The 24556-nt window shown below is 38.8% G+C and overlaps 3 protein-coding genes and 1 non-coding gene across 9 annotated transcripts in view; 3 read left to right on the forward strand and 1 right to left on the reverse strand.

Moving 5' to 3' along the window:
* The first annotated feature begins 41 nt into the window (after positions 1–41).
* trnas-gcu (transfer RNA serine (anticodon GCU)) lies at positions 42–123 on the forward strand. Its single transcript has one exon. It is a non-coding gene; the product is annotated as a tRNA-Ser (tRNA).
* A 1352-nt stretch (positions 124–1475) lies between these two features.
* Positions 1476–4033, reverse strand: pfdn2 (prefoldin subunit 2). The gene is made up of 4 exons (XM_028038172.1): positions 3887–4033; positions 2840–2928; positions 2516–2639; positions 1476–2333 (listed from the first exon to the last, which is right to left on the reverse strand). Exons 1-4 carry the CDS (start codon positions 3968–3970, stop codon positions 2142–2144), a joined length of 489 nt encoding a protein of 162 aa, XP_027893973.1. The 5' UTR covers positions 3971–4033; the 3' UTR covers positions 1476–2141.
* Positions 4034–4370: 337 nt separating this feature from the next.
* nit1 (nitrilase 1) lies at positions 4371–7081 on the forward strand. 2 transcript variants are annotated; one of them, XM_028038171.1, is made up of 7 exons: positions 4379–4575; positions 4776–4842; positions 4927–5160; positions 5342–5445; positions 5550–5686; positions 5871–5996; positions 6282–7081. In XM_028038171.1, the coding sequence occupies exons 3-7, from the start codon at positions 4928–4930 to the stop codon at positions 6552–6554; spliced, it is 873 nt and encodes a 290-aa protein (XP_027893972.1). In that variant the 5' UTR covers positions 4379–4575; positions 4776–4842; position 4927; the 3' UTR covers positions 6555–7081. The 2 variants fall into 2 exon arrangements, with proteins under 2 accessions (XP_027893970.1, XP_027893972.1); XM_028038169.1 differs by lacking the exon at positions 4776–4842 and having other exon boundaries at positions 4371–4575; positions 6282–7003.
* A 385-nt stretch (positions 7082–7466) lies between these two features.
* Positions 7467–24556, forward strand: part of clcn3 (chloride channel 3) — a 39998-nt gene continuing 22908 nt past the window's right edge. The window contains exons 1-2 of one of the 5 annotated variants that reach the window (XM_028038155.1): positions 7467–7777; positions 15299–15480. In XM_028038155.1, coding sequence (XP_027893956.1) covers positions 15318–15480 — 163 coding nt within the window. In that variant the 5' untranslated portion in view covers positions 7467–7777; positions 15299–15317. Of the gene's footprint in view, positions 7778–15298; positions 15481–23562; positions 23876–24556 lie in introns of those variants that run through there. The other 4 variants (XM_028038158.1, XM_028038157.1, XM_028038156.1 and 1 more) reach the window with 4 other exon arrangements.

The raw sequence follows: 24556 nt of genomic DNA on the forward strand, positions 1-24556 counted from the left end.
CATCGGTAAATTTTACTGCGTAAGTGAGACATAGGCATCCTGACGAGGTGGCCGAGTGGTTAAGGCGATGGACTGCTAATCCATTGTGCTCTGCACGCGTGGGTTCGAATCCCATCCTCGTCGAGATTTATGTTTTGTTTTGTTTTCCTCGACCGTTCTGGACTCACTAAACATATGCAAGAAAAACACATCAGATGTGACTACAATTAAAGACAGGGTGGCTAACTCTCTAAGTCTTTAGGGCGCCATGTCATTAAGTGTCAACTGTGGCTGTTACCTGGTTTTCCTTTTTGCTGCTTTCGTACGGGGGCCCTGAGGTGCAAACCACTTCAGCAAATTGAAAGCACAATTACAAATTACGAAAGCACTACAACATTAATGAAAGCACTACAACATTAACGAAACAGAAAAGGTATGTCCCAGTGGGAGTAGACCTAAGAAATCGCTGATTGGACTACAGCTCGTTTTAATTTTGAGCCGGAAGTTACTCTGGTGTGCTTCGTTTTAATGAGAATACGGTCACGTCGCCATGTATTGCCTAAACTGTGGAAAAGAGCTGGTTGAGCCGTCACCAAACTTTTGTAGCAGTTGTGGCAAGAGGCTTTGGATCACCGAGAACATTCATGTTTTAAAAAGAAACACGTTAAAGCCAGAATAACTTCCGGTTCAAAAGTAAAAACGAGCTATAGTCCAATCAGCGATTTCTTAGGTCTCCCAGTGGGACATACCTCTTCTGTTTCCTTAATGTTGTAGTGCTTTTGTAATTGTAATTGTGCTTCGTTAATGTTGTAGTGCTTTTGTTAATGTTGTAGTGCTTTTGTAATTGTACTTTCAATTTGCTGAAGTGGTTTGCACCGTAGGGCCACCGTAGATTTCTTTGGGAAACCAACTAAATTTACTCTGCTAAGCTCCCATAAATAGTCTTAACAAATATAAGGTATTATTTAAAATTAGACATGTTAAGTTTGTAAAAGCTGAAGAAAGAAAACAAGGTTTCCTGATTTCTGTGGCTTCGTTCAAAGGAATAAATTGTTCTGCAACAATGCAAAAATGGTTTAGGAATAGTTCAACATAGATATAGATGAGGTAGAAAAACTATCTGTAGCAATAGGTTTGCCAGGAACAATATGCCTGAAGTATTTGGGGAAAATTACTTCCATTTGAAAATGGAAGTAATTTATAGTGTGACTTGTCAGAATAATTTTAAACCAACAAATCAGAAGATTTTTTTATTTCATGCACCAAATAAAATCTGTTGGCACTACTACATACACCTCGGTACCAGTATACATCAGGCTCTAGTAAGTAATATTACATTTAAACCTTAAATGAGGCAGTAACTGAGTCTCTGGGGAAATCATGTCTCATTACTTCTCAACAGACTGAAAAAGGCCTTAGTAATAGTAAAACCTACAACTACACAAAGCCTCTGCAATAGGTTTCGAAATAGTGAAACAGAAATAAAAATCAGAAGCCACATTAGACAGATTTGCTTTATTAATGATTCTGAAGCCACTTTGCTAGTTTCTGCTCAATACGTGGCGTCAAATTGCCTGACAGGGGGCGCTTCCTTCATTGCACAACTGACATTTTGTACAACTGAAAAACTACTGTAGACTCCCACACATTCAACTCTTCTCCATCTGTTTAAGGTAATAGTGCAAAAGTTGAAGTGTTGGAAATACCAATGTATACAAATATCAATGGCAAAAGACACTTAGATGTTCAAGGTATTTTGGGTTATTTTCAACTCCGCATTACAGAACTCTAACATTTAAGTGTTTTTCCTAATCCTAAAAAAGAAAATTATGTCAAACTACCTGTAAGAAAATTAAAATAAAAAAGGGTATGCATTTAATTGGTAGTTGCTTAAGAAAGTATTTGGGGGGGGGGGGGGGGGGGGGTGAGATACATTTAAGACAAATATTACTTATAACCAAACATACGGACTCGGAATACAGTTGCTTGAATCGGATGTGAAAAACTAAGTGTATTACATTTTGTAGAAATTACAGTAAATCCCCCAGTCCAAACGTTTTCTGTGAAGAGTTCAGATTTTTTTTTTTTGTCAAGGTTTAAATTTTCTTTGTTTGGTGATGCAGTAATCAGAAGGCCCTTCCGTTACTGTCCATTCTCACAAGCTACGACACTAAAACTCCAGCTCCGCTTTTAGATCCGCCTCCCTCGCTGTTGCCGGACGGTGCCGCAGACTGGCCCTGGCCCTCTCCTTCGCCCTCTCCGACCAGACGGATGTTGTATCGTTCTCTGTACTCCGTTAGCTCCCGACCTTTCGCTTGCATCTGCGTGTTGATGGTCTCGATTACTTTAGAAATCTGAAAAGATAAAAATTGAATTAGTCATTTACCATATCTAAAATTTTGAGTGACAGGAAAAAAAAAAAAAAAAATCATTTTTGGGAATTTAAAGGAAACAAAAGTGTCCTTTTAACCATTAAATTACATTTTCTGTTCTGTATCCTTAAAACTATCAAGAATGTAATTGGAAACAAGATTACCTGTTCTTTGTTGTTTTCCAGTGCAGGTAGAACTTCTTTCACTGTTCTCTCCACCAACACACCTCCAACCAGACGAAAGCATTTCCTCGAAGAGTCCACTTCCTTTAGAGTGTCAATTACTAAACTGAACAGAAAAGAAGGAAGTCAAACACGAGTTAAAACAATACCACTGAAATTAAGCTCTGAAAAAGGAACTAATATTCTGGGATTCTTCACAGAATGCCATGCAAAATCTATTACTGCCCAAGTCAACTGTTGCTATATAGACTATTATAACATGAGAAAGCAGAAAATGCTGCAGAGGAGGAGACCTCAGTGACAAACCTGTGCTCATTGATGTCCATCTCCAGCTCTGCCGCTTTAGACGCCATGTTGCGCTGTTCCTGGCGCATTCTCTGAAATGTTGCCACCACCTGTAAAAAAGATAAATTCATCAGAACTAAACAAATAAATGAATAATCTTCTGTATTACATCACTTTTATTAGTCTAGCATTCACAGTTATAAGGAAATACATATTTTAGGAGTCATTTTTTGTTATTTAACTACAGCTCTCCCAGTCAATTTGAAATCCTAGTAAAATGTTAACAGGTTAGTTTTTTTAAATAAGACAAACAAAAAAAGTGTTTCGTTTTTCTTACTGGGTTTAGCTGAAAATTATATTTGAGACTGCAATGTTGGATAAAAATTTGGATGTTATTGTAAAATTCCTTAAATATTTTCTGACTATATGCTTCATCTTATCTAGATGCATATTAGAGGCATAAAAAATAATTTAACAAATAATTGCATTGTGTGTGAAGAAGAGAGCAACAGAATTTCATTTTAAAAAATTCCAATATCTGTTCACTTTTTATACATTTTTAAGGTTTTATTTTCAGTTTTCTGTCCTTTCGCCACTAAACCCATTTTAGTTACATTTCAACCAAAATGAAAAAGTCCTGTAACACCAAGTTCTAAACTTTTATGACGAGAGTGTCATCGCGCAGCATATTAATGATAACTGAAGCTCGTGAAAGGTTGGAGACACTGCAAGAATCTCACATTTGGGTTTAAAGATAGACTTTCGCCTCGTCATACCAAACAGCACCGGCAGCTTAAAGTGATGTTAAAGTTTAAAGAAAAATAACCAGAACAATAAGCCCGAGGTGAATTGGTTTAAAAGATTGAATACACCAACTTCTCTGAGAAAATCGCTATTGAGAGGTTTTATGAAGCAGACTGATGCTCAGATGATGGCGATAGAGAGGGAAGCTAACGCTAGCTTAAGCTAACTGGCCGTCCAATTGGACGGCTTTTACTCCGCCAGGCTCAGATGGGCAACAACAGTGTCTACGCCGACAAAATGCAATCTGCGTGCAGGTGAGAGTACCTGTTCAGCCGACGGGCCGGACTGTTTTCCTCCGCCGCCACTGCTGCTGGTCTTGCTACCCGTGTTGCTACTGTTGGCTGCCATCTTGGAAGGGTGTTCCCGAGTAGGACCCCCAGCTAGATGTTCAAAGGGGGCTCATGAGGTTGCCTGTGCGCAAAATGCAGTTGAGAACAGAAAACTTTTAACGTTTGACACCCCTGGCCATTAAAGTAATGTAAGAATGTAATGTAATGTAATCTTAGCTGCTCCATGAAGATACAACTTTTTTTTTTATTACCATTTCAAATAAGACCATAAACAAACGTACGCTCTTATTAAATCGGAAAGCCTTGCATAATTTTACAACATTGATATTTACTCTATGTATTTTAACATGAGTTGTTATGATCTGCAAAGCCTTATTCGTTTCCTTCTGGAGTAGTGTCAATAAAACAATTTTTATAGTGGCAAAGAGTCCCCAGTAGATGGCGACAGAACGCACCGCGCTTGATGAATAGCAGAGAAGAAGATTAAACCACCTTTTCACAGCAGAGGGCTGAGCTGAAACTAAACGTTAATAAAACGCCAAGATAATGTAAACAGCGGAGGTTAACCTGTGTGGGGTCAATGTTCAGGTGCAACTTAGGATCATCTGTGAAGTACTTGGCCTTTTTATCAGCTCTGGGACGCCATCACATCCTGCAAAACAGGTGTGTTTATTATTATCGTTAAGATGTGTACTCTCAACTCGTGAGTTTGACAAAAATTAGGACTTTTTTGTTATTTCCAAATAAAAGCACTGGTATGGAAATTTGAGCATTACGGCGGTTGTTTTAATGCTTAATTAATGTAAATTAAAACACAATTTACTTTTACAAGGCTATCCAATTTAAATGTTTCTGTTTCCCAGCTGTACTTGCCATGAAAGTGAAGCTCTACAGAGTTAAACAATAAGTGTGCAATAGAAAAAAAGCCCAGTAAGTTGCACAGTTAATCATCAACCATTGTTGACTTGACATGTTTTCTGACCTTCCTCCTCATAGTCGTTCCTTTTTGTGCAGGATGTCCACTTCGCCAAACCCAGTAGCTGCAGTCTGTCAAGTTACGGCAACCCCAGACAAGGAGGCCAACTTCTCTGCCTGTAAACAGCTGCTGGAGGAAGCCAGACAGCGAGGGGCCTGCATGGTGTTCCTGCCAGAGGGATTTGACTACATTGGATCCAGCAGAGAGGAGACACTGTCAATGTCAGAGCCTCTGGGAGGGGACATAATCTCCCGATACACTCAACTTGCCAGGTGGGGCAACACAACTTCCAGTCTGTTGAGCAATTATGATATGGCGTTAAAATATGTTTATATGTTTGTCCACAGCAGCGAAGATATAAATATTTTCTCACTACATATTAGGAGTATCTGAAATATATTAACCGTAATATTTTATTTTTATATAATTGTTATTTTAAACTCTTTGTTTCAGGAAGTTGGATGTGTGGCTGTCTCTAGGAGGATTTCATGAACGAGGACACGACTGGGAGAACGACAGACGTATTTATAACAGCCATGTTATCATTAATAACAAAGGTGCAGTGCATCTAATAACACAAACGCACACCTTACTCTGAGATCCAGACCAAGCCAGTCAATCGTGCAACATTTACACTTATGAATTGTCATTAAATCAACAGGTGACATCCTGTCAGTCTACAGAAAGTCCCATTTGTTTGATGTGGAGCTGCCGGAGAAAGGTGTGTCACTCAAAGAGAGTGCCTTCACCATACCCGGAGCCTCCCTGGTTCCTCCAGTCCAGACTCCAATTGGCAAGGTGGGTATTTTATTGAAACAGTAGCCATCTCATCATAACCCTACAGAAGCACTATAAGTCCTTGTGTTAACAGGTTAGGTTTGTAAGCCAGAAACGATGAGAGTTTTCAGGATTGAATGAGACAAAGCACTGACAGGTTATACTTTTAGTGTATCTTGGCATCGTTTTTGTTTGTGTGCCGTAGGTCGGACTCGGCGTTTGCTATGATTTGAGGTTCCCTGAGTTATCGCTTGCTTTGCAAAGACACGGCGCAGATATCCTTACGTATCCATCTGCTTTCACGGTAGTAACAGGAGCTGCTCACTGGGAGGTAGGATCACAATGCAATGACTGCTCATCGGTAACAAGGCTTCCATCATACTGTTCCTCTCATTTGAAGTACTTTGATTAGACGCTAGAGGAATGAAATGGGAAACCTACTTTATTTGTTTTATATCATATTTTACCATTAAGTTTCAAATCTGTGTGAAAACCATGAAAATGTGATATTTTAAGCTGTAGGAATAACTTACCTGTCCATGCAAAAACCAAAATGTAAACACAATTTCAGAGTAATAAGTAAAGTTTGACTGATCGTTCTGTGATGTGTTACTAGGTGTTACTCCGTGCCCGGGCAATAGAAACGCAGTGCTTTGTCCTGGCAGCAGCGCAGGTTGGCCGGCACCACGAGACGCGTTCGTCCTACGGCCACGCCTTGGCCGTCGACCCCTGGGGGGAAGTGGTGGGTGACTGTGGAGGGGAGAAGCCAGGCATGGTGCTGGTGGAGGTCAACCTGGACAAAGTCAACAGGACCAGGAAGAACATGCCTGTCCAACAGCACCGCAGGGACTCTGCTTTTTACCACACTTTGAGTCAAACCTGTTTGTGATTAAAAATGGGAAGATAAAATTGTCTATTTCGGCAGGAGTGAATGTCAGAATTTCACTGATAAATAAATAAGAATAAAAGCTGTTCCACTTCCTACATTGTGTTGAAAAGTTAGGTTAAGTAATTGTTGTGAATTCATAGGAAATATTTGTATTTATATGATGATTTATAAACCTGATGTTATATGTTTGAATTTGGAGTCCCACTGTAATTATTTTTAATTTTTCTTGTATTTCTAGACTTTATTCTTTGACAAAGTGAATCAGATCACTGTCTCCGATCTGTAAATAATGTTACACATAATGATCACTAGATGGCACTTTTGGACAACAAGATCTAGTTCTAAAAAGGTAAAGAGAGACTGAAACCAGGGAAAACAAATCATCGTTCTTTTATCAAAGATTGCAAATGCAGTTTTTATTCCAATTAAAAATGGTTGAATTTAACCACGAAAACCATATTTTCCACAGTGTTTTTAACAAAAACTATTTTACTTCTTTAAATAAAACAGTGTGGTTCACAACTTAATTGACAGACGCCATTATTATGTATTGAAAGTTTTGGTCCCAACTCTCAGCCTTGATGAACTCCGCAGTTGATTGCTCGGAGAACCTTTAGTTGTACAAACTGGTTTCTGTCTGTCAAATGATTACACAACCATACATAAAATCGTATGTTTTGGAAATACATTATGACTTTTTATCAGCTATCTTTTTGTTTGAAACTTTATTTAAGTGTTGATTTTTTGCTTTGTAGACAAATCTTTTGTGTCGTTGTTCTCTCCCTTGTGTAAGGTGTTCCACATCTTCATAGTTCCTCTTTGACTATAACACCAGTTTGCAGTTGATGTTTTCATTTCATGTCAGCATGGCAGAGGTGTGTATGAGCAGCTATCTCGCTGCTCATCTTAGACCCGCCCTTCCTGAGACTGAAAACCTCAAAGAACCTTGTTTTCCTTCTTCCTGGGTGAATTATTGATCATTAGTCCTCCTTCCAGCCGCCGCTGCTGGGATGATCGCTGGAATGGGAACAGGAAGTTAACGTCACGGACAGAGAAATGAGACTGACGAAAGAAAACACCACCATGATGATGATGATGTTGAGGGAGAGAATGTCAAGCCAGTTAGTTTAGAAAGGGAAAAAGAAGAGAAATACTCCTGCCTAGCTTAATCTGAGGAAAAAGATGAGTTGCTATGTCGGGGCTGGAACTGCGGCATCAGGAAGGTACGCTGTTTGTTGCTGGTTTTAGTCTGTCGCAGCTGTAGAGGTGAAGGTTCGCTGACTTGCCCTGAGGCTTTAACACCCGAGACCAGTCGTCCACCCTTCACCTTCAAGCTGCAAATGCTGTGAACTCTTGATTTATTTCTTCCCCCCGTTTGCAGCCGAACAGGTGTTCGGTAGTTAGCCAACTAGCCGTGGAGGCTACCTCCGTTAGCATGAGCTCCTGGTTGCAGTTGATGTGAAACTGAGTGGAAATTCACCAGCTTGGGTGAACGTCTGAACTCATGTTGAGGATATTGTCATGGAAGAGGGCCTTCGGCTGCAGACAGAGCCCACTTTTAAGCTCTGTTGCATGCGAATGGCTCCCTGTTGCTGTGTCTTTTTGTCCTGCTCATTTCCATCTGGGGAATACAGATGTAACAGATGCTAACGACACTTAGCGGCTGAGTGCTAAAGGGACTGAGTAACTGACCTCGGTGTTGCAGACACCGTTTTTTTTTTATATAATTTACTCTGAAAAATCTGAAATGTACATTTACTATTTATATACGTCTCTCTCATATTACAACGTAAGCTCGCTGTATCCTATGGAAACCCACAATTTAACCATTGGGACTGGTTACCACGGTGGTGTTTTGGGTTAAATCCGATTAGTTTGAAATTCAGTCAGTTCCTAATCTCAAATTACATGAACATTTAAGTGGGCGTCACTGTTTCCACACTTACTTGTATGTTCAATGACTGCTATGTAAATAAAACACTTCTCAAGTTGATTCGAGTGTTCAGTGATATTTAATTAGCAGTCCGTCACCCTCTAGTTTCCCTTGGGGTATATGGAGGAGATGCAAGCTCATTTACTGGAGCTGCTCTTCAAAATGGGGGAAAATACGTGAGAATCTTATTCAAGTAAGGCAGATGCGTGTTGATTGTTCATGAGTCAGGAAATAACTTTAAGAAAACATTTGCTTCAGTCTATATATTAATTAAAAAATGCAACAGTCTTGCTGTTACTAGCAAGACTTCACAAGCACCCCACTTTATTTTATCACTACTCTGGGTGCACCGATTGTAGTTTTCTGGCCGATCACTGAGCCTGCCGATTCCGATTTGGACCAATACTTGTGTTTTTTTGTTTGTTTTTTTTTGTTTTAACTATCAGTGTCAGGTGTTATAAAGTTAAATTATGCCTTTAATGAATATTACTGTATTTTAAAACATGGAACTATTCATGTGAAACAATAAGTTTGCACCCTTGTGTAACTCATGAGGGGGTGTTCTCAAATATAAATGAAAAGTGTAGAGCATTGCTGTCCAAACTAAATTAAACTATAAAAAAATCTGCTCCTTTAGTTTTCCATCTTTCACATTTTCAAAACAAACAAAACTTGCATAACAGGATAGACTACAATAGGCTCAACTCTTTTGAGCCTCTTACCAAAGTGAAAGTGCACATCAGTATTTTGCTTTTCACAAAATCACAAGGCTTGTGTGGCTTGAGGTCAGTTGAGAACAAAATAAAGAAACTTAAAACCCACCAATAAGGTGTCTTGAGTTCTAGTTTTGTTTTGAATCTGCTGCTCCACTGAAAACCAGCCCAGTGTAAACAGAGCCGTAGGTTTCCTTTAATGTAAAAAGAAAGTGCCCAATTGCTCCTGTATGTATCTGCCAATTACCATTAGCCCAAAATTAAGTCGATCAGAAGCATTCGATCGGTACACCCCCATGTATTATCCACACGCAGTGGCAAGATGAGTCTTTTCCCATCTGATCGTTTTAATTTACCACCAGTGGGCCAAGAAAAGCACTTTTGTTCTCCATTGCTTTGTTTTCTGATGTCGCTTGTGCGTCAGATTTACAAACGTACCACAAACACAACACAAAGCTTGGAACTTTATGTTACAAAAAATAATAATAATAATAAAAGAAATGCAATTAATTGAGATAAAACTTATGTAATTATTTGAAATTGACAAGTTAAATTCCCGGTCTTGGCATGTTTTTAACTTGGTGTTTAGCTGAGTAAATGTGTTTCTTTCAAATATGGCGTAAATGAAAAGGAAGTGTGGGGGTGAAAACAATCTTGATCAGTTTGTATTCATTTTTAAAGAAAATCTGCGCTAGATGAAGGTAGTGTTTATAGGTGAAAAATTAGATTTTTCTAACTAAAACAACATTAAAAATGTAAATGACAAACAGCAGAAGGTTAGAGGTCAAACAAGATCACATGACATGATTAAAAGTACATAAATTACCAGCTGAAGTGGTGAAAAAGTGTGTTTGTATCTTCCGAATAGCTTTTTTTTTTTACAAACTATATTTGTCTTGCTGTTTCTTTTTCTTTCTTTTTTCAAATTATTTCAACTTTTAAAAAGGTATTATTAAATCTGTTGTGTCTCTTAGCCATTTATCATTGAGATTAGGAGCAGTGATGAATGGTAAGCATGAACTGAGGTTAATGTTTATTTGCCGGTGTGTGTGTGTGTGTGTGTGTGTGTTTGACTTTTACGGTTGGCTGACGGTGTTGTGCTAAGTTTAACCTTTTCTACCCAGCAGTAACAGACGGGTCAAACCAAAGGTACCGCAGAACTCCTCTTTTGATTTGCCTTTGCTATTGAGTTAATCTGCCCTCCTTATTCTGTTTGGTCCGCTGTCGGTGCTCTCCTTGTTTTTCTACAAACAAGGTTTCCTAATTCAGTTCCATCTGCCAGCTTTGATTTATTATTTGATTGTTCATAACCCTTCTCATGTGCTATTCTGTTTATCAGGAAGAAAATCTAATGAAATTAGAGAAACCAAATGGTTGCGAGCCGTTTCTATTAGGTTGAGATCCAGTCTAGTCAAGTTTCTTTTCTCTTTCTTTTTTAAAGATGTCTTTCTTTTAATAACATTTGTGACATATCTTTTCTGTGAAAGATCAATATAATACTGTATTTATAGAACAACTTAATACGGAAGCCATACAAAAAGTTATAATGGTAATCCTTGAAAATCCATAGCTGAAAAAAAAATCCACCTTCTCTTTGATCATTTGAAAAATAAATCTTTTTTTCTGTGTGTGTGCAAGGTTTCCCCCAGAAAACTTGCTAAGCCCAGTGGTTGGGTGTTAGGGCAATCATTCATCCAGCAGCCTGCTGGGTATTTGAGTAAAAAAAAAATTAAAAGTTGACAGGAAATTTGAAAATATCACTCAATAATTATGTGTTATTGAAAGATTGAAAAATTAATAACTGAACACCAGCTGTATAGTCTTAAAAAGACTTAAGTATATAAGCAATGATTAGCCTGGTGGGGGCTCAAGTAAAGCATGGTGGCCCGCCAGGCTTATAATACACTGAGGGAAAGCCTTTGTGTGTATTTGTTTTTCATAAATAAGTTACATCAAGTGTTCAAACTTGATAAAACTATTAAATTGTTGAATATTTTTTACTTTTTTATTTGTAGAGACTTGGAAGTGAATATTTTTTAGTCTTTTATAGATACTAATATGGCAGCAAAACCCATGGATCAGTGATGGCATATAAAGTATTAAATAAAATTGTTAAAATCTTGGAAGGCTTGGAATGCGATTATATTACCCAGCCATAAAAAAAAAAAAAAACTGTAAAGAGAAAAAGAAGCTATTTCTACTGCTGCTGAGCTATTGATTATAACACTACAATATGGCTATTTTCTTATTGTGCAGAATTTCATTATTTTTAGGGGGGGGAGTGCAGCAAACTTCTCTTAGCCAGCTTCCCAGCCGTGTGCAGCAACAGATGCTGGATCTTTCTTGTGGAGTAATGATAGAAGGGATGTTTACTACGAGTAAAAGCTCTTTTCTGCATGCGTTGGAGCTGATGTTGCTTATGTGTGCGTCGAAGTATCGACCCTCTGTGTGGAGGAGGCGTGAGGCTGTCGGTTGGAGTAAACGCTGAGTCATGTCTCGGCAACAATCGTCTGGGCAGCACCTCCATGGCGACCGGCTGGAGAGAGATAAGCTCGCTCACTGCTCAGCTAGTCGTTCAGCGTTTGCTCCTTCGCTGCTGATTGTTGCGCCATTATCGACTGATTTATTTATTTGTTTCAAAAATGTTTCTCTCTTCTCACCCACGTTCTGAAATCCTGATTTGTAATCTATCCGCCCGAGTACTTCTTTCTACGTTATCAACGCGCTGAAGTCCTTCTTTTAGTTACAAAATATCAGGCAAAGCAGCAGCCAGAAGCTTGTATAACTTTAACCATGAAAGGTCAAGCATTCATTAACAAACAAAGCAGCAATTTCATAATAAAGTTGTGTAGCTGAAAAGAAAATGTGCGCCTGTTTGTTTCCCACGGCTAATTATGTCGCATGAATCAACGCCCCTGGTGTGTTAAGTGTGTACCAGATTTAAATGTCAGCTCAATTGAGTTTCAGACAAAGAAGCTGTTTGTGCCGTGAAGCGGTCTGAGAAATGCAACCAATCACAACCATTAGCAAACCCACAAACACGTTATCAGTAGACAAACGGCACTAATCTTATTGTGAATTTGAGTAGAGTTTTCTATTTGGACAATAATTTTTATTAAATATTAGTCAAATGTTTTGGAGTAGGAATGGTTTTTCACTGAGCTGCGGTCAGTGTTGGTGTAGTTGGTGCCACACTTCGGAGCAGAAAAAATATTTAAAACTACTTACTGGGTTTAAAATCAGCAGAGAGAATGAGTTTTTCTCAACAGCAGCCTGACCTTTTCCCATTTAACGTGAGGTAATAAAACGGTGTCACATGGGCTAACCCAGAAGATCGGTGGCTTCAGGGTTGGCTCTCCAAAGGAGCTGAATTGAATTTCCTGGCCTCTCTGATTTGATAAAGCTCAGGCGGAGTTTCCGACTCATGGCGAATCGATTTGAATGTTGGCTCTGAAAAGGTTTTTCTTTCCCGTTTTTCTTGCGTTATTCAGGTGATTCCCACCAATTTCTTCGGGCAGGAAGACATTTTTTGCCACTACTTGGCTTAAAAAAGGATGAAAAAAATATTTTTCAGGCTAGTTTGACCAATCATGGCCACTCAAAGGAAAATCAGGCGGTCCTGATCTCAGACACATTGATTGTGACGGTTGCTGGTAATTTAGCCTCTTCACTATTTTGCACTTTGCTAATTTATATGTTTTTATGCTGAAAGAAAATATGGTAATGGAGCCATCTTCCATAGAATATTTTGGGCATGTATGCATCAATTTGGAGATGTTTCATATATGCTTTGACAGTCGATGATTAGAAGTCATTACCTTATAGTATGTGGTAACCACATGGGTCATAAAGGCTTGATAATCTCTCCATTATATTAATAAGAGCTGCCTGGCCCGTAATTACGCTCATAATTGCTCATTTATGTAGATGAATGATTTAAAGAAGAAAAAGCATCTTAAAAGGAGAAGGTTTTCAGAGGAGCCTCTGAACTGGTTTAATTTAAAGACGGGAATATTAGCTGCTCGTCTTTGCAGAACGTTTAAACAGTAGATATGTCTTGTATTGCGACATGTAAATGTAAAAAAATATAAATCCGAGCTGACTAAGGATGTCCTACATTTTCACAGACTTCCGTTTGCGATGGTCAGACCCACAGGAAACAGACACGTGATCTGAGAAAAGATCAGTTTGCTGTTTTAGCACTTTTTTCAGTTCTGGAGAAGTACATTTCCCTAAGAAACCAAAACTATATATGTGCACTTCTATATCTCCATCTGCCTTAAGCTTTGTCTTGATTTATTATTTTAAAGTCCAAAGCACACACACACACAAAAAAAACATACTCTTGGATAATGAATTTATTTACATATGCCTGTTGAACTCTCTCTCCTTTTCCATTATTGCTCTGACTCCCTGTGTCTCCAAGCTAAAATTTCCTTTAATATCTTCAGCTTATCTCTGGTTCTCAGGTGATATTGGACTGGGACTTCACTGCAGGCAGAGGATCGTTTTAGGTCACCTCTGTCTGAGTCTTGTAGTTCCCAGCTTGTCCATAGGGTGGAGATGTTTGAAAGAAAGTGGTGGTTCATTCTAGATTCAGGAGCAGCATTTTTATCCGTAATCAACTCTCCTAAACATCTGAGAAATTAATCTTTTTTTAATACCTATATTTACCCAGGTGTGCAAGGTTGGTGTGTATTTTGATGTAGAAATTTAGCTGTTTATACGTGAAGGTGAAATAATATCTCTAGGTCAACAAGGCAGAAGATGAGTGCTTAAAATGTAGAGGAAAGGTCAAATTCTTTGTCGCATGTAGGAAAAGGCCTCACACAGACCTTAGGTTAATCTTTTCTGCTACATTCGCTTCATCCTGGAAGAAACTAAAGGGAGCTTTAGCTCATCATTGAGAGCTAACTAGGGGAGCACCAGTTGGAGTTTTGTGGAAAATCACCAATATTTAAAAAGCCTGAGAATACCGTTTTAATGACTGACACTACAAGGTCACAATACGCCTTCAATATTCCAAACTTATTGTATTAAAATACATTTAAAAATACCCATTAAACAATACAAACTTGTTTCAGCTGCACATAAAGTATTGCTCGTAAATATATATGAAAAGTTTAGCGCATTATTGCCCAAACTACTAAATTAACCAAACTAAAAAAAAAACCATTTCACCTTTTAAAAACAAACAAAACTTGCGAAACAAGCTATACTACAGATTATGAATTTTTGTTGTTTTTTTTAAAGGATTTTTTTGGCTTTACTGGAGAAGAAATGCGGTAAAGGTCAATGGGCCGAGACTTGAACCCATGACAGCCGCATAGAGGACTGAGGCCTCTGTACATGGGTCGCACGCTCACCAAAATTGCATTTCAAATAATAATTATTCAGGTTAGATAGGGATCACAGGCAAAAGTGGGAGGTAGTGCAAACTAACTACTTTGTATTGGGTGCTAAATGTTTGCAGCATTTCTGAAAATGCTGGCTTTTCCACCATATTAAAGAGGAGCATCTCTTTGACGACTGTTGTCCAAATGGAAATTAATGCGCTCTTTTTAATTTATCGTGCAATTAATTGATTTATTCCTTATTGTGACAGACTTTCTGAATCCCGCTTTAGGCTTCTGCACATCTCCTGACCAATCTGCTGGCTTCCTTGGTCTTCGTAATGCTGTTGGTTCACTAATAAACCTTTGAATTCTTCACAGAGCAGATAGATTTAGATACACTTGTTTTATTATTTTCCTAATTAGGTAAATTGTAAAGGTAATTAGTAGCACTGGATTTTATTCAGGAGTATCAGAGTTATTGGGGCTGAAATTAAAAGCGCATAACTCTTTTCAGATGTTTATGTGTAAGAAAATGTTGAAAGCCATATACATGGCCAAATCAATGAATACCCAGTATTTCGATGCAACTTTACAAAATGCGATAAGTTTTATTAATACTTTTGTAAGTCACTCTACATACCTGTCGGTGTGTAGCAGCTTAGACCGACCCCACCTCCGTAGACTCTGCGATGTAGACTCCTCGCAGCGCAGCCTGTCTGTATCTTCACCACTCCCCTCCTCACTCCCTCCTGTATCATTCAGGGTAACGGCGTGTTGCTAAATGGAGTCGGAGCAGCTCTACCACAGAGGCTACTGCAGGAACAGCTACAACAGCATCGCCAGCGCCAGCAGTGACGAGGAGCTGCTGGATGGAGCCGGCATCATCATGGACTTCCACACCACCGAGGATGACAACCTGCTCGATGGGGACGCTGCCTCCCCAGGTAGGGAAGATATCCCCAAGCTCCTCCCCCAAAGTATTTGATAAATCTTTGTCTGGGAACTCTAAGCTTCCCCCTGTCACAATTCAACCTTGACGAATCATGTTTTGATCAAACTTTGAGCGATCAATGGCATTCTGTTTTTGCCTTCTTATGAGAGTGTAACCAAAATGGACGTCTTCAGTTCATTCTTCTGGTTGTGAATCGCCTCATTGCTGGAGTCGAGATGTTACACGACATCCGTATGTGTGTGTTCACCTGTCTTGTGTCTTTTTCATCCAGATCCTTAGAAAGCCTTCTGCCCATTCTTCCAAACTGCATCACATCCTTCTGTCATTATCATGTAGAAACCCTTGCAAATGGTTGTACTATCGTTGAGGTCAATCTTGAACTGGAGACAAGTCCAAGGCTGCCGATCCACAGTCCTTAGTGCTGGGTTTTGGTTGATTTTTACTCTGGAAGTTTAGCTTTGCCTTCTTTGCAACATTAGTCAAGTCTCGCTCTAGCTGGTTAATGTTTGATAGGTGTGTCATCATTGACAGTGTGTTCCTCAATATGTGGATGTGGATATGGTGAAGAATGGGAGTCCACAGGAGGTTTGGTCGATGTGCCGATGATGTTGTTTTGCGTGTGTAAGCTTGGATGACCAGTCTCTCCGGAATCTCTTGGTGTATTTCTTTGTTGATGCCTGTCGTGTCCAGATGACACTGATGCGTTCTTCAACAAGTACCGGCATTGCTAATCCAATGATGCAAATCCATGGGCCAATCTATGAATGCAGTCATATGCCAATCAAACCGCTTGATTAGCCAGTTTTTACCATTCCTAAGGTGGCCCCAGAAATGGGCAGGATCTGAAAATGGAGACAAATCTGACTGGGGAAGAACTGGTTAAAGACACGCGGGTGAAGAAGGGGCTTTTGCTGTCCGCTAATATTTGGACCAGAAAAGTTGGTGGATAGAGTAACAATCTAAGATTTGTGATTGGTGAAATCTTGATATTTGGTAAACAGAAACAGGATGATAATAAAGCGGTTTTGGCATCTTTACCACCTTACGTAGGGTCCATGTTAAACAGGACGTTATACAAAATACAGGGTCTTTTTTTTTTTTGCATAAGAGAGTTTTATTAAAGTTTTTTTTTTTTTTTACTATGTCTTCACCCTATTGATATCCTACTTAAAGACTTCACTTGTGAAACTTTGAAACAGTTTGTAAAATTTGAAAATAAAGTTGTTTTTTTAAAATGTATTGTATTGACGACATTTTAACAAAATCTTCAAGTCATCCACATTTCAAATTAAATATGGCGTTGGCAAATCATGAACTGTTTTGTAGAACCGGTCATTGGTGTAAAGTAGGTAAAACAGGTTTGACCAGTTTAGGTAGTAGTACAATCTAAATCGGATTTGGTAATTGTAAATTCATTAGACTTGGAGGCTAGAGCAGATTAGAAATAGCCCAGCATCGTTAATAGCAGTAAAATAAATCCCTTTAAGTCATGGGTAGAACAGATTCAGGGTTTTTTATGCTACTTCTATGTCACATGCAAAGGATTCATAACCTTTTGTTAGATAAAACTATTGTTGAGTAATTTTAACACTTACTGTAAGACTTTTACCAATTTTTTCCCTTCATAAATTCCACATCACTAGTGTAAAAATAAGATCTGCTCCCCTCTCTCTCTCTCTCCATCTCCTGTTCAGATGAAGCAGTTCTATAGCTGAATGTGAATCTGGACACGGAAGGATGATTCTAACGCATCTTATGTAATTATCAATGTTTTAAACTGTTGTTTAAAACATTGTATAGCTTTATATAGGCGGAAACATGGCAACAGTGTAATTGTTTGTGTTGGCTTATACAACACCTTACAGTGACAACATTATTTAGGTAGGATGATCTAGGTTGATGTCAGGATCTAATTGGAGTGTGAAAGAAGTCAATCATCTATTTTTGTGGAATGAAATATTTCAGTTCTTTTGTAGTTCTGTTTGTTTGGATCCGGATCTTCTGCTCTGACTTTAGCGCTTTAGAGTCCCAGTTTCGTGCAGTCTGCACGGTGACGTCACAACTAGTCTTACCTGTTTAAGTTGTTTTAATATTGCTTACATAAACTGAATTCCTAGTGCTGGACGTAAACCGGTTCATACCTCCGCCTGCCTTCATGTTTCAGAATTTTCTATTCATCTCCGTTTTATTTTTTGTTTTAGTCGCGTGTTTTTATTCAACAACTCAATGACCCTGACAGACTTATTAGTTATTTCCACACGCAGGCTGGTGGATCCTGTTCCTCTTCCTTCCCGGAGTCTGCCTCCCTCACATTTCCTCACGCATGAAGCTGATCAAGCAGAAAACACACTCACTTATTACAGCCCCACAGGAGCTCGATTTGGTGCAGCAAATACAAAATGTGTGCTTTATATTTGAACATCTTTACAACTTAAATTGGCTTCTCTTTAAACCAAACAGATTTTTTTTTAAACAAGATTCCTAAAAAGTAAAAATCACAGTAACAAAATGAGCTAATGAATCCTGGTCCTGGAGAGTGAATATAAAAGTAGATTTCATCACCAGGATGTTTTATGGGGATTATACTTTGCTCTATGCGGTTGTTTAGTCGTCTTTGTGAAACAGAGAAAAGACTAAAGCTCAGTCGTCTCCCCGCCCAGCCTTGAGGTCATGCCTTTTTTATTAATGTTAAGGTTGGCTACTTCTTGACATCAGCTTCTAATACGCTGCAGTTCTAAAAATAAGTACAATGTATTTACTTACAATCTTACTTTATTTATGGAAACTGTATTGATCCTCAACTCACCGATCTGAACCTGTTGGCTTTTATGATCTGATTGTTCCACCATGACCCAAAAACTCATAAATCAAGCTATGCTCGTTACGTGAAACCAAAATGCAATCACAAAGTGTAGCTGTGAGCATTTGTTACTAAAATTAGTTGCCCAAACTAATATTGATGAAGAAAGTCCGTCTTACCTCACTAACTTGAACGGTATTACTCCCAGTGTGCCAGAAAACGGGTTTGGCAGGAATTTAATTTTGACATTCTAACCATCAATTTCACTTCTTTTTTTTTTTTTTCTTTGTTTCAAGTCAAGCTTAGAGTCCAACACAGTGAAACTATCTCCCTATGTTGCTTTGCTGTATTTGTTGGTTCTTCTAGATATGTTAGAAGAACCAACAAATGAAGTTGAGTCATTGCATCTTAAGGCTAAAATACTTTAAACACCGGATGAGCAAGTTTGGGCCGACGCAAAACAATGCAGCAATAAATGACAGAGTTGCTCCTTTGTCTGTAGTGGCGTCAGAAAGCATGTCTTCTATAGTGAAGCTGGATGCCAACATTTTTGGCGCGTCATTCTGCAAGGTTGCACTCATAGCATGGAATACTTTTGTGTGGTTTTCATATTAACGTGTTTGCGACATTTAAGCATTTTAAAATCTTAACATTAACACTAAGCAGTGTCAGTTTTGTCGAGTCATGTTATAGCATTGTGTTAAACTTTTTACATCTTTATTACATTATGTTTAACATCTTTGCATCACGTTTTGCATGTTGGCATCTTTGTGGAGAGTTTAAGATTGTGGTAGTCCCACATTACCTTTTTGTAGCCTCCATTACCTTATATTAATTTCTTAGTGCTGGATTCGGCCTTTTAATATTTTTGTATCACATTTTCTATCATTTGACGACCTGTTTCAACATATCGTGTTGCATCGCGTTAACCTCTTAAATATATTAGTACTGTTCATCTTTTTAGCCTCTGAATGGAGTTACTGCAGCATTGTGTAAAGGCTTTAAACATTGTTGTGTTAAGGCTCTGAATATCACAGTTGGTTCACAAAGTATATCCACACTAAATAGTAAAAAAAATAAAATAACATCTTTCTTTAATGTGAACCTTCATGCTGCTAACATCACTGAACTCCTTAAGGAATATTAATGTTGTTCAGGTCAATAAGCATTATAAACGTAAAGACAGAAGTTTGGCTTCTTTATTGATCTTTATAATTTTCTATACTGAAATATGCACTAATGTACGTTAATTAGTGGCCTGGGGTGGATCTACGTGTCTGGCTAGACAGGATCTCAATGACAAATGAGTAACTTCATTCCTTTGAACCTGTTCGACAGCCAGCCGGTATAAGCGTGTCTGTCAGTCTGGATTAAAGTGCTTCTTTTGCGTTAGTTTGCAGCCTATTCTCTACCTCCTCGTGGTATTCGCGAGGGGTGTGTTCACAGAAAACTTTGCGAAGTCCTCCTCAGGTCCAGCGCTGCCAGGCGCTCCGTCATCCATCACATGGAGTTCAGCACCGAAGGGCTTCGTTGGCTCAGCAAGAAGCAAGAGAACAAAAACAGAAGATCAAACGTTCTCATCGAGCTGAAGCTGGTTTTATGGGAGACATTGTAGGTTTTATTTGATGATCTCACTAATATTCCTTGAGGAAGGAGAGGAAAAGCTGTGGCTGAAATCACCTGATTTAGCAGCCACCAACAATGTGGTACCTGAAGGTAAGAACCATGGAGGTCTAAAGCATGACAAGCCGATATTTATTGTCTAGTTTTACCTATTAGTAAGCTAAGATCACACTTTAATTCTAGGGAATTGCAGAGGATTATTTTGTTTTATGTAGTAACGTGCTATTAAATTGAGTTGCCCCAACGCCTCTAAAATGTAGTGGTTGTGAACTACGTTGGATTTTAAATCTTTTCAAGCTTCTGTGTGGTAGGATAAGTTTACAACGTGTAGCAACAAACCAAATTTTAAAGAACCTAAGTCCGAAAACAGCAGACTCTAATAATAATAGTAATTTACATGCGGTTTTATTGTTGTCATTCTGACTTGGAGAACGCCTACAAAAGCTTTTGTAGATCTCTTCTGTGGTTTCGTTAAGCGTTTATTTGACTGTAAGCAGTTTGCAGGTATTCCAAGTCAAATTGTTGCAACAGCACATTAATGTTTGTTTCATAATAGTTTGGTGCAGGTGAGAAAAGGACCACGCTAACTGTGTTTTGCACCCCTTTATCCCAAGGTTTTTGTTTGTTCATGATTATGCTGATGCCAAAGTGAAAATCTGCATTCAGCTCATTAGAGTCAATAACTTATTATTTATAGTAAATAACTGTAAGACTGCACTGTCACTTCAATTCAGGCTCCCATTTCATACCTGTGAAACCATTTATCAGTTGTAAAGCTATAAACAAACTTGTTTCATACAATGTACAATAATGGCAAACTTCATATTAATTTCTTTCTATATGTTGTGTAGATATTCATAAAATTAACCAAATCCCACATTTAATTGCCTTTTATGTTCCATTGCATTTTTATTAGAACCATCTCGTTTAGGTGAGTTGACTCAGAAATGGATCATGATCTGTGATCACACCAAAGCACACTTTATTTTCTAAATGATTGGGACACCGATTCAAATGATGAAATTCAGGTGTTCCTAAGCCTTTCATGGCCTCAAGTGTATACAGCTCAGCACCGAGGCATGCAGGCTGCTACTGCAAACATCTGTCAAAGAGTGGGTCGCTCTCAGGGGCTCAGTGTGGTACCATGATCAGATGCCATCTGTGCAGCAAAGTTTGATGTGAAATGTCCTTGTGGTTAATGGTTGGTGGTGTTCTATCACTGTGGACGTGCAGATTACAGCTTAATCAGAGGTCACCAGTTGTCTAGTCGATAGCTACACACTTCCAAACGTCATTAGCCTTCAGATTAGCTCAAGAAGCAGAGCGTTTTATGAGTGAGTGAGAGTATTATGGATTGTTTCTCTTTGGTCAAGCAGCTGCTTCCAAGCCAAGTGCAATGGAAGCCATTAGATACAGTGACAAAAAGTCATTAGTCGTCTTAGCAACCTCAAGACAGATGACTCCTTTACCTGATATTTTCATATAAAAACTACATAAAATGGCAAAATTGATGAAATGACCACCACCTGATAATTTCTGTATTGTCTTTGCACAAAACGTTATTTTGTTACACAATTCTACGAGAGAAAGAAAAGAAAATTTGTTCCTTTACAGATTACTTATTACTTTTTTACAATTGTAAAGATTTTAATATCAAACAAATACAAAAGTAGTTTTGAAAAGGGGATTTAAGGTCATGTTTAACATCTGCATGACTGATTTGGATAAAGTCTCTTTTCTAAGAAAATCAATGTCTCCAGCCCTGAATCCAACAATGTCATTCAGCTGGATTTTTAAAATGTATTTTTTCTGAGAAAAGCTAAAACAAAAAAGGCAGAGCAGCCCATTTCCTCCAGCAAAAACTGAGGGGGATAGACATTATTCATCTTCAAAAAAGAAAAAAAAAATCGGAGTCTGTTATTTTAAACCTGCAGCTTTAGGAGTCTATAAATGACCTATTTTAGTCATGAAGTATGTGCTAATCTTACAGGGATTCCTCTACATGTAACTGATCGTGGCACACCATGACACCAAACTAAAAGTAACCACAACTTCAGAATTATGTTTTTTTTTTTTTTATTAATATGTGATAAAACGATGTGAAATATGTACATTTATACTAGCCAAAATTACCATGAAACGTTAAAATTTACTGACTGCTGCCTGACCGGCTGCAAAACAGGGAACTGTGCCCTGCGCTGTTCTCAGGAGTGAAGCAAAACTGAAGACAACAGTTCAAAGGGAGAGAAAAGGCTAACGTTAAGGTACATAAGTTGAATGCATTTTTAGTTCAAGCTTGTGAAAACGAGCTTGAACTCGAATGCGACTAATGGGACTAATGTCGCATTCGAACAACAGTAACATAGTTAATGGATATAGTTTGACCTTCACTCCTAATGCCTCAGATACGTTTTGAACAGCATCTCGTTGCTTAATGTCAGGTAATTTTTTTGTTGACTCATTTCTGGTTGCATTTTCAGATGAGCATCTGAAAATATTTTCACAGTAGGATGAAGACGCAGAGAAGATGCTCAGGGTTCAGTATTGTGAGGCGGTTCTCTCAAGTTCTGATGAATATAGAAGTGATAGTAATCTTTACCGCGACGCTTATAATATTTAAATATTCCTGACGCCTCATCCCACCCTCCAACTACCACCATGGTTTAAAAAAAATCCTGCCTTTAAATACTTTTATTTATTTATTTTGAACATGATAGAAGTTTAAAATCACACACATGAACAAAGACTGCAAAAGACACATATTTCTTTTACCACAGTAATCTTGAAAAGGAGTAATAAGAAGTAGGAAACTTATGAACTCCTACCCCATAAACTCATACAATACTTTCAGATGGACCCTCATTAATAAATCAGATCTAAAAAATTAACATGGTTAAATTAATTTTCCATTTGATCTGGGTTTACATATGTCTAATGTACATCCATACCCACACACTCATATGCGTTAGCCTCAATTTACATACACACATTAGTGCTAACTCTCACACATATTTATATATCTTGTGAAAATGGCCTCCTTATATTTCCTTTTAAATTAGTATAAAAAATTTTTAACTCCTCATTTGACTTCCTTTAACTAACTTTAATTTTACACCATGAATTGGGACACAATTGGTGGTGTATTGATTTGAAATATAACTTGTTTAAGCAACTTTTTTAACAAGAAGTAATGTCAAAATATATATCATTTTATATAAAAAGTAAGATCAAGATATTTTTATGTAATATGGTAAATTAGTTTTTGTTACCAATCTACTTTTTTCCTTTCACTCAGTACTTTATTTTTTTACTAGCAGGAGGTTAATTATTATTATTATTATTATTATTATTATAATTTTAATTTTCAGATCATTTAATGAGGATAAACTGTCATTTGGCTCAGTGCTGAGAATGAGCCGGTCCATTTTAAATGCCGTCAGCGTATCTAAACCCCCCTGTGACCCGACACCTTGGTCTCTCCCGTTCAGCCTCAGGACTCTCAGATCTCCCATAGCAACCAAAGCAGGCAGGGCTGACCGGCTCTGCGTGATCGGCTTTCTGCGCTTGTGTGTGTGTGTGTGTGTGTGTGTGTGTGTGTGTGTGAGGGAGGGAGATGACATCATCAGCCCTCACAGTCAGCTGCTGCAGTGGAGAGCGAGATAGAAAGAAAAGGGAGGGGAGGGAAAGACAGGAACGTGCGTCGTCACACACATTTCTCTCCCCTCTCTATCGCTCACACACACACACACATGCGCTCTCGGCGTCACACAGCCCTGCTTGTCTTTCCCTTGGTAAACATGGCAGCAGCAGCAGCAGCGAGAGGAGTCCCAGTGAAGCCCAGCTCGGTTTTAGTCTAGCTTCTTTCTGAGTGTCATTATGGAGGAGGAGGACGCGGCGGCCGACCCCTATCTGCCCTACGACGGGGGAGGGGACACCATTCCCCTGCAGGAGATCCCTAGAAGAGGTACGCCACGTCTTCTCCGATTCCCTCGTTTCCTCACGCCTCTGCCACAACAGAGGCCGACATCCTCCGCCTTCCTCTCAGGGAATGCGTGGATCCGTACGGGAGGCGGACGCAGGGCAGGATCAGCAGCCGCAAACGTTAGGGCGTAAAAACCGAACGTTGTTTTTATGAATACAGCTCCTGTCAACGTCCAGGACTCTGTTGATCATTGACCGGCAGTGTGTGTGTGTGTGTGTGTGTGCAAAAGATGACAAGTTAATGGAGGAGCTGATTTCGCATGAGAGCTTCAGCCTGCTAGCAGAACACCTTACAGACATTTATCTTCCCAACCGAAGGAAGGACATGTTGAACCTCAATATGTTGATTTAATGTTGGCATATGAAAACATGCAGTACGTAGGGAACACCTGTTGGCTGGTTTCTGTGTGTTACCGCGTGGAACTGGTTCTGCTGGATCAGGTTGTCGGTTTTTTAATTGGTGTTGTGACATTTTCAGTCCTGGAGCTTTATCTTGGTCTTCATACGTGGCCTTCAGGGAGATTTTGTTCCTGTGAGCCCTGGTAGATTATCACAGTGAGCGAGCAAAGACAAAACACTCCTAGAGTTAAGGACACAATAACATATCTCTGTTTTATTTCTCTATTAGCTTAGAGAAATAAATTGGAAATTGTCTATTTCCTAC

The sequence above is a fragment of the Xiphophorus couchianus genome, chromosome 14 (assembly GCF_001444195.1).
Source record: "Xiphophorus couchianus chromosome 14, X_couchianus-1.0, whole genome shotgun sequence".
Taxonomy (NCBI): domain Eukaryota; kingdom Metazoa; phylum Chordata; class Actinopteri; order Cyprinodontiformes; family Poeciliidae; genus Xiphophorus; species Xiphophorus couchianus.

What these genes read in the sequence shown, in the direction of transcription:
- nit1 (XM_028038169.1), top strand. Translation starts at nt 4,493, where the DNA reads ATGTTCAGGTGCAACTTAGGATCATCTGTGAAGTACTTGGCCTTTTTA. An exon ending in CATCACATCCTGCAAAACAG is followed by an intron (nt 4,576 to 4,926) that starts GTGTGTTTATTA and finishes CTTTTTGTGCAG; the next exon opens with GATGTCCACTTCGCCAAACC. An exon ending in TCCAGACTCCAATTGGCAAG is followed by an intron (nt 5,687 to 5,870) that starts GTGGGTATTTTA and finishes TGTGTGCCGTAG; the next exon opens with GTCGGACTCGGCGTTTGCTA.
- pfdn2 (XM_028038172.1), bottom strand. Translation starts at nt 3,970, where the DNA reads ATGGCAGCCAACAGTAGCAACACGGGTAGCAAGACCAGCAGCAGTGGC. An exon ending in CCGGCCCGTCGGCTGAACAG is followed by an intron (nt 2,929 to 3,886) that starts GTACTCTCACCT and finishes TCTTTTTTACAG; the next exon opens with GTGGTGGCAACATTTCAGAG. An exon ending in TGGAAAACAACAAAGAACAG is followed by an intron (nt 2,334 to 2,515) that starts GTAATCTTGTTT and finishes TTATCTTTTCAG; the next exon opens with ATTTCTAAAGTAATCGAGAC.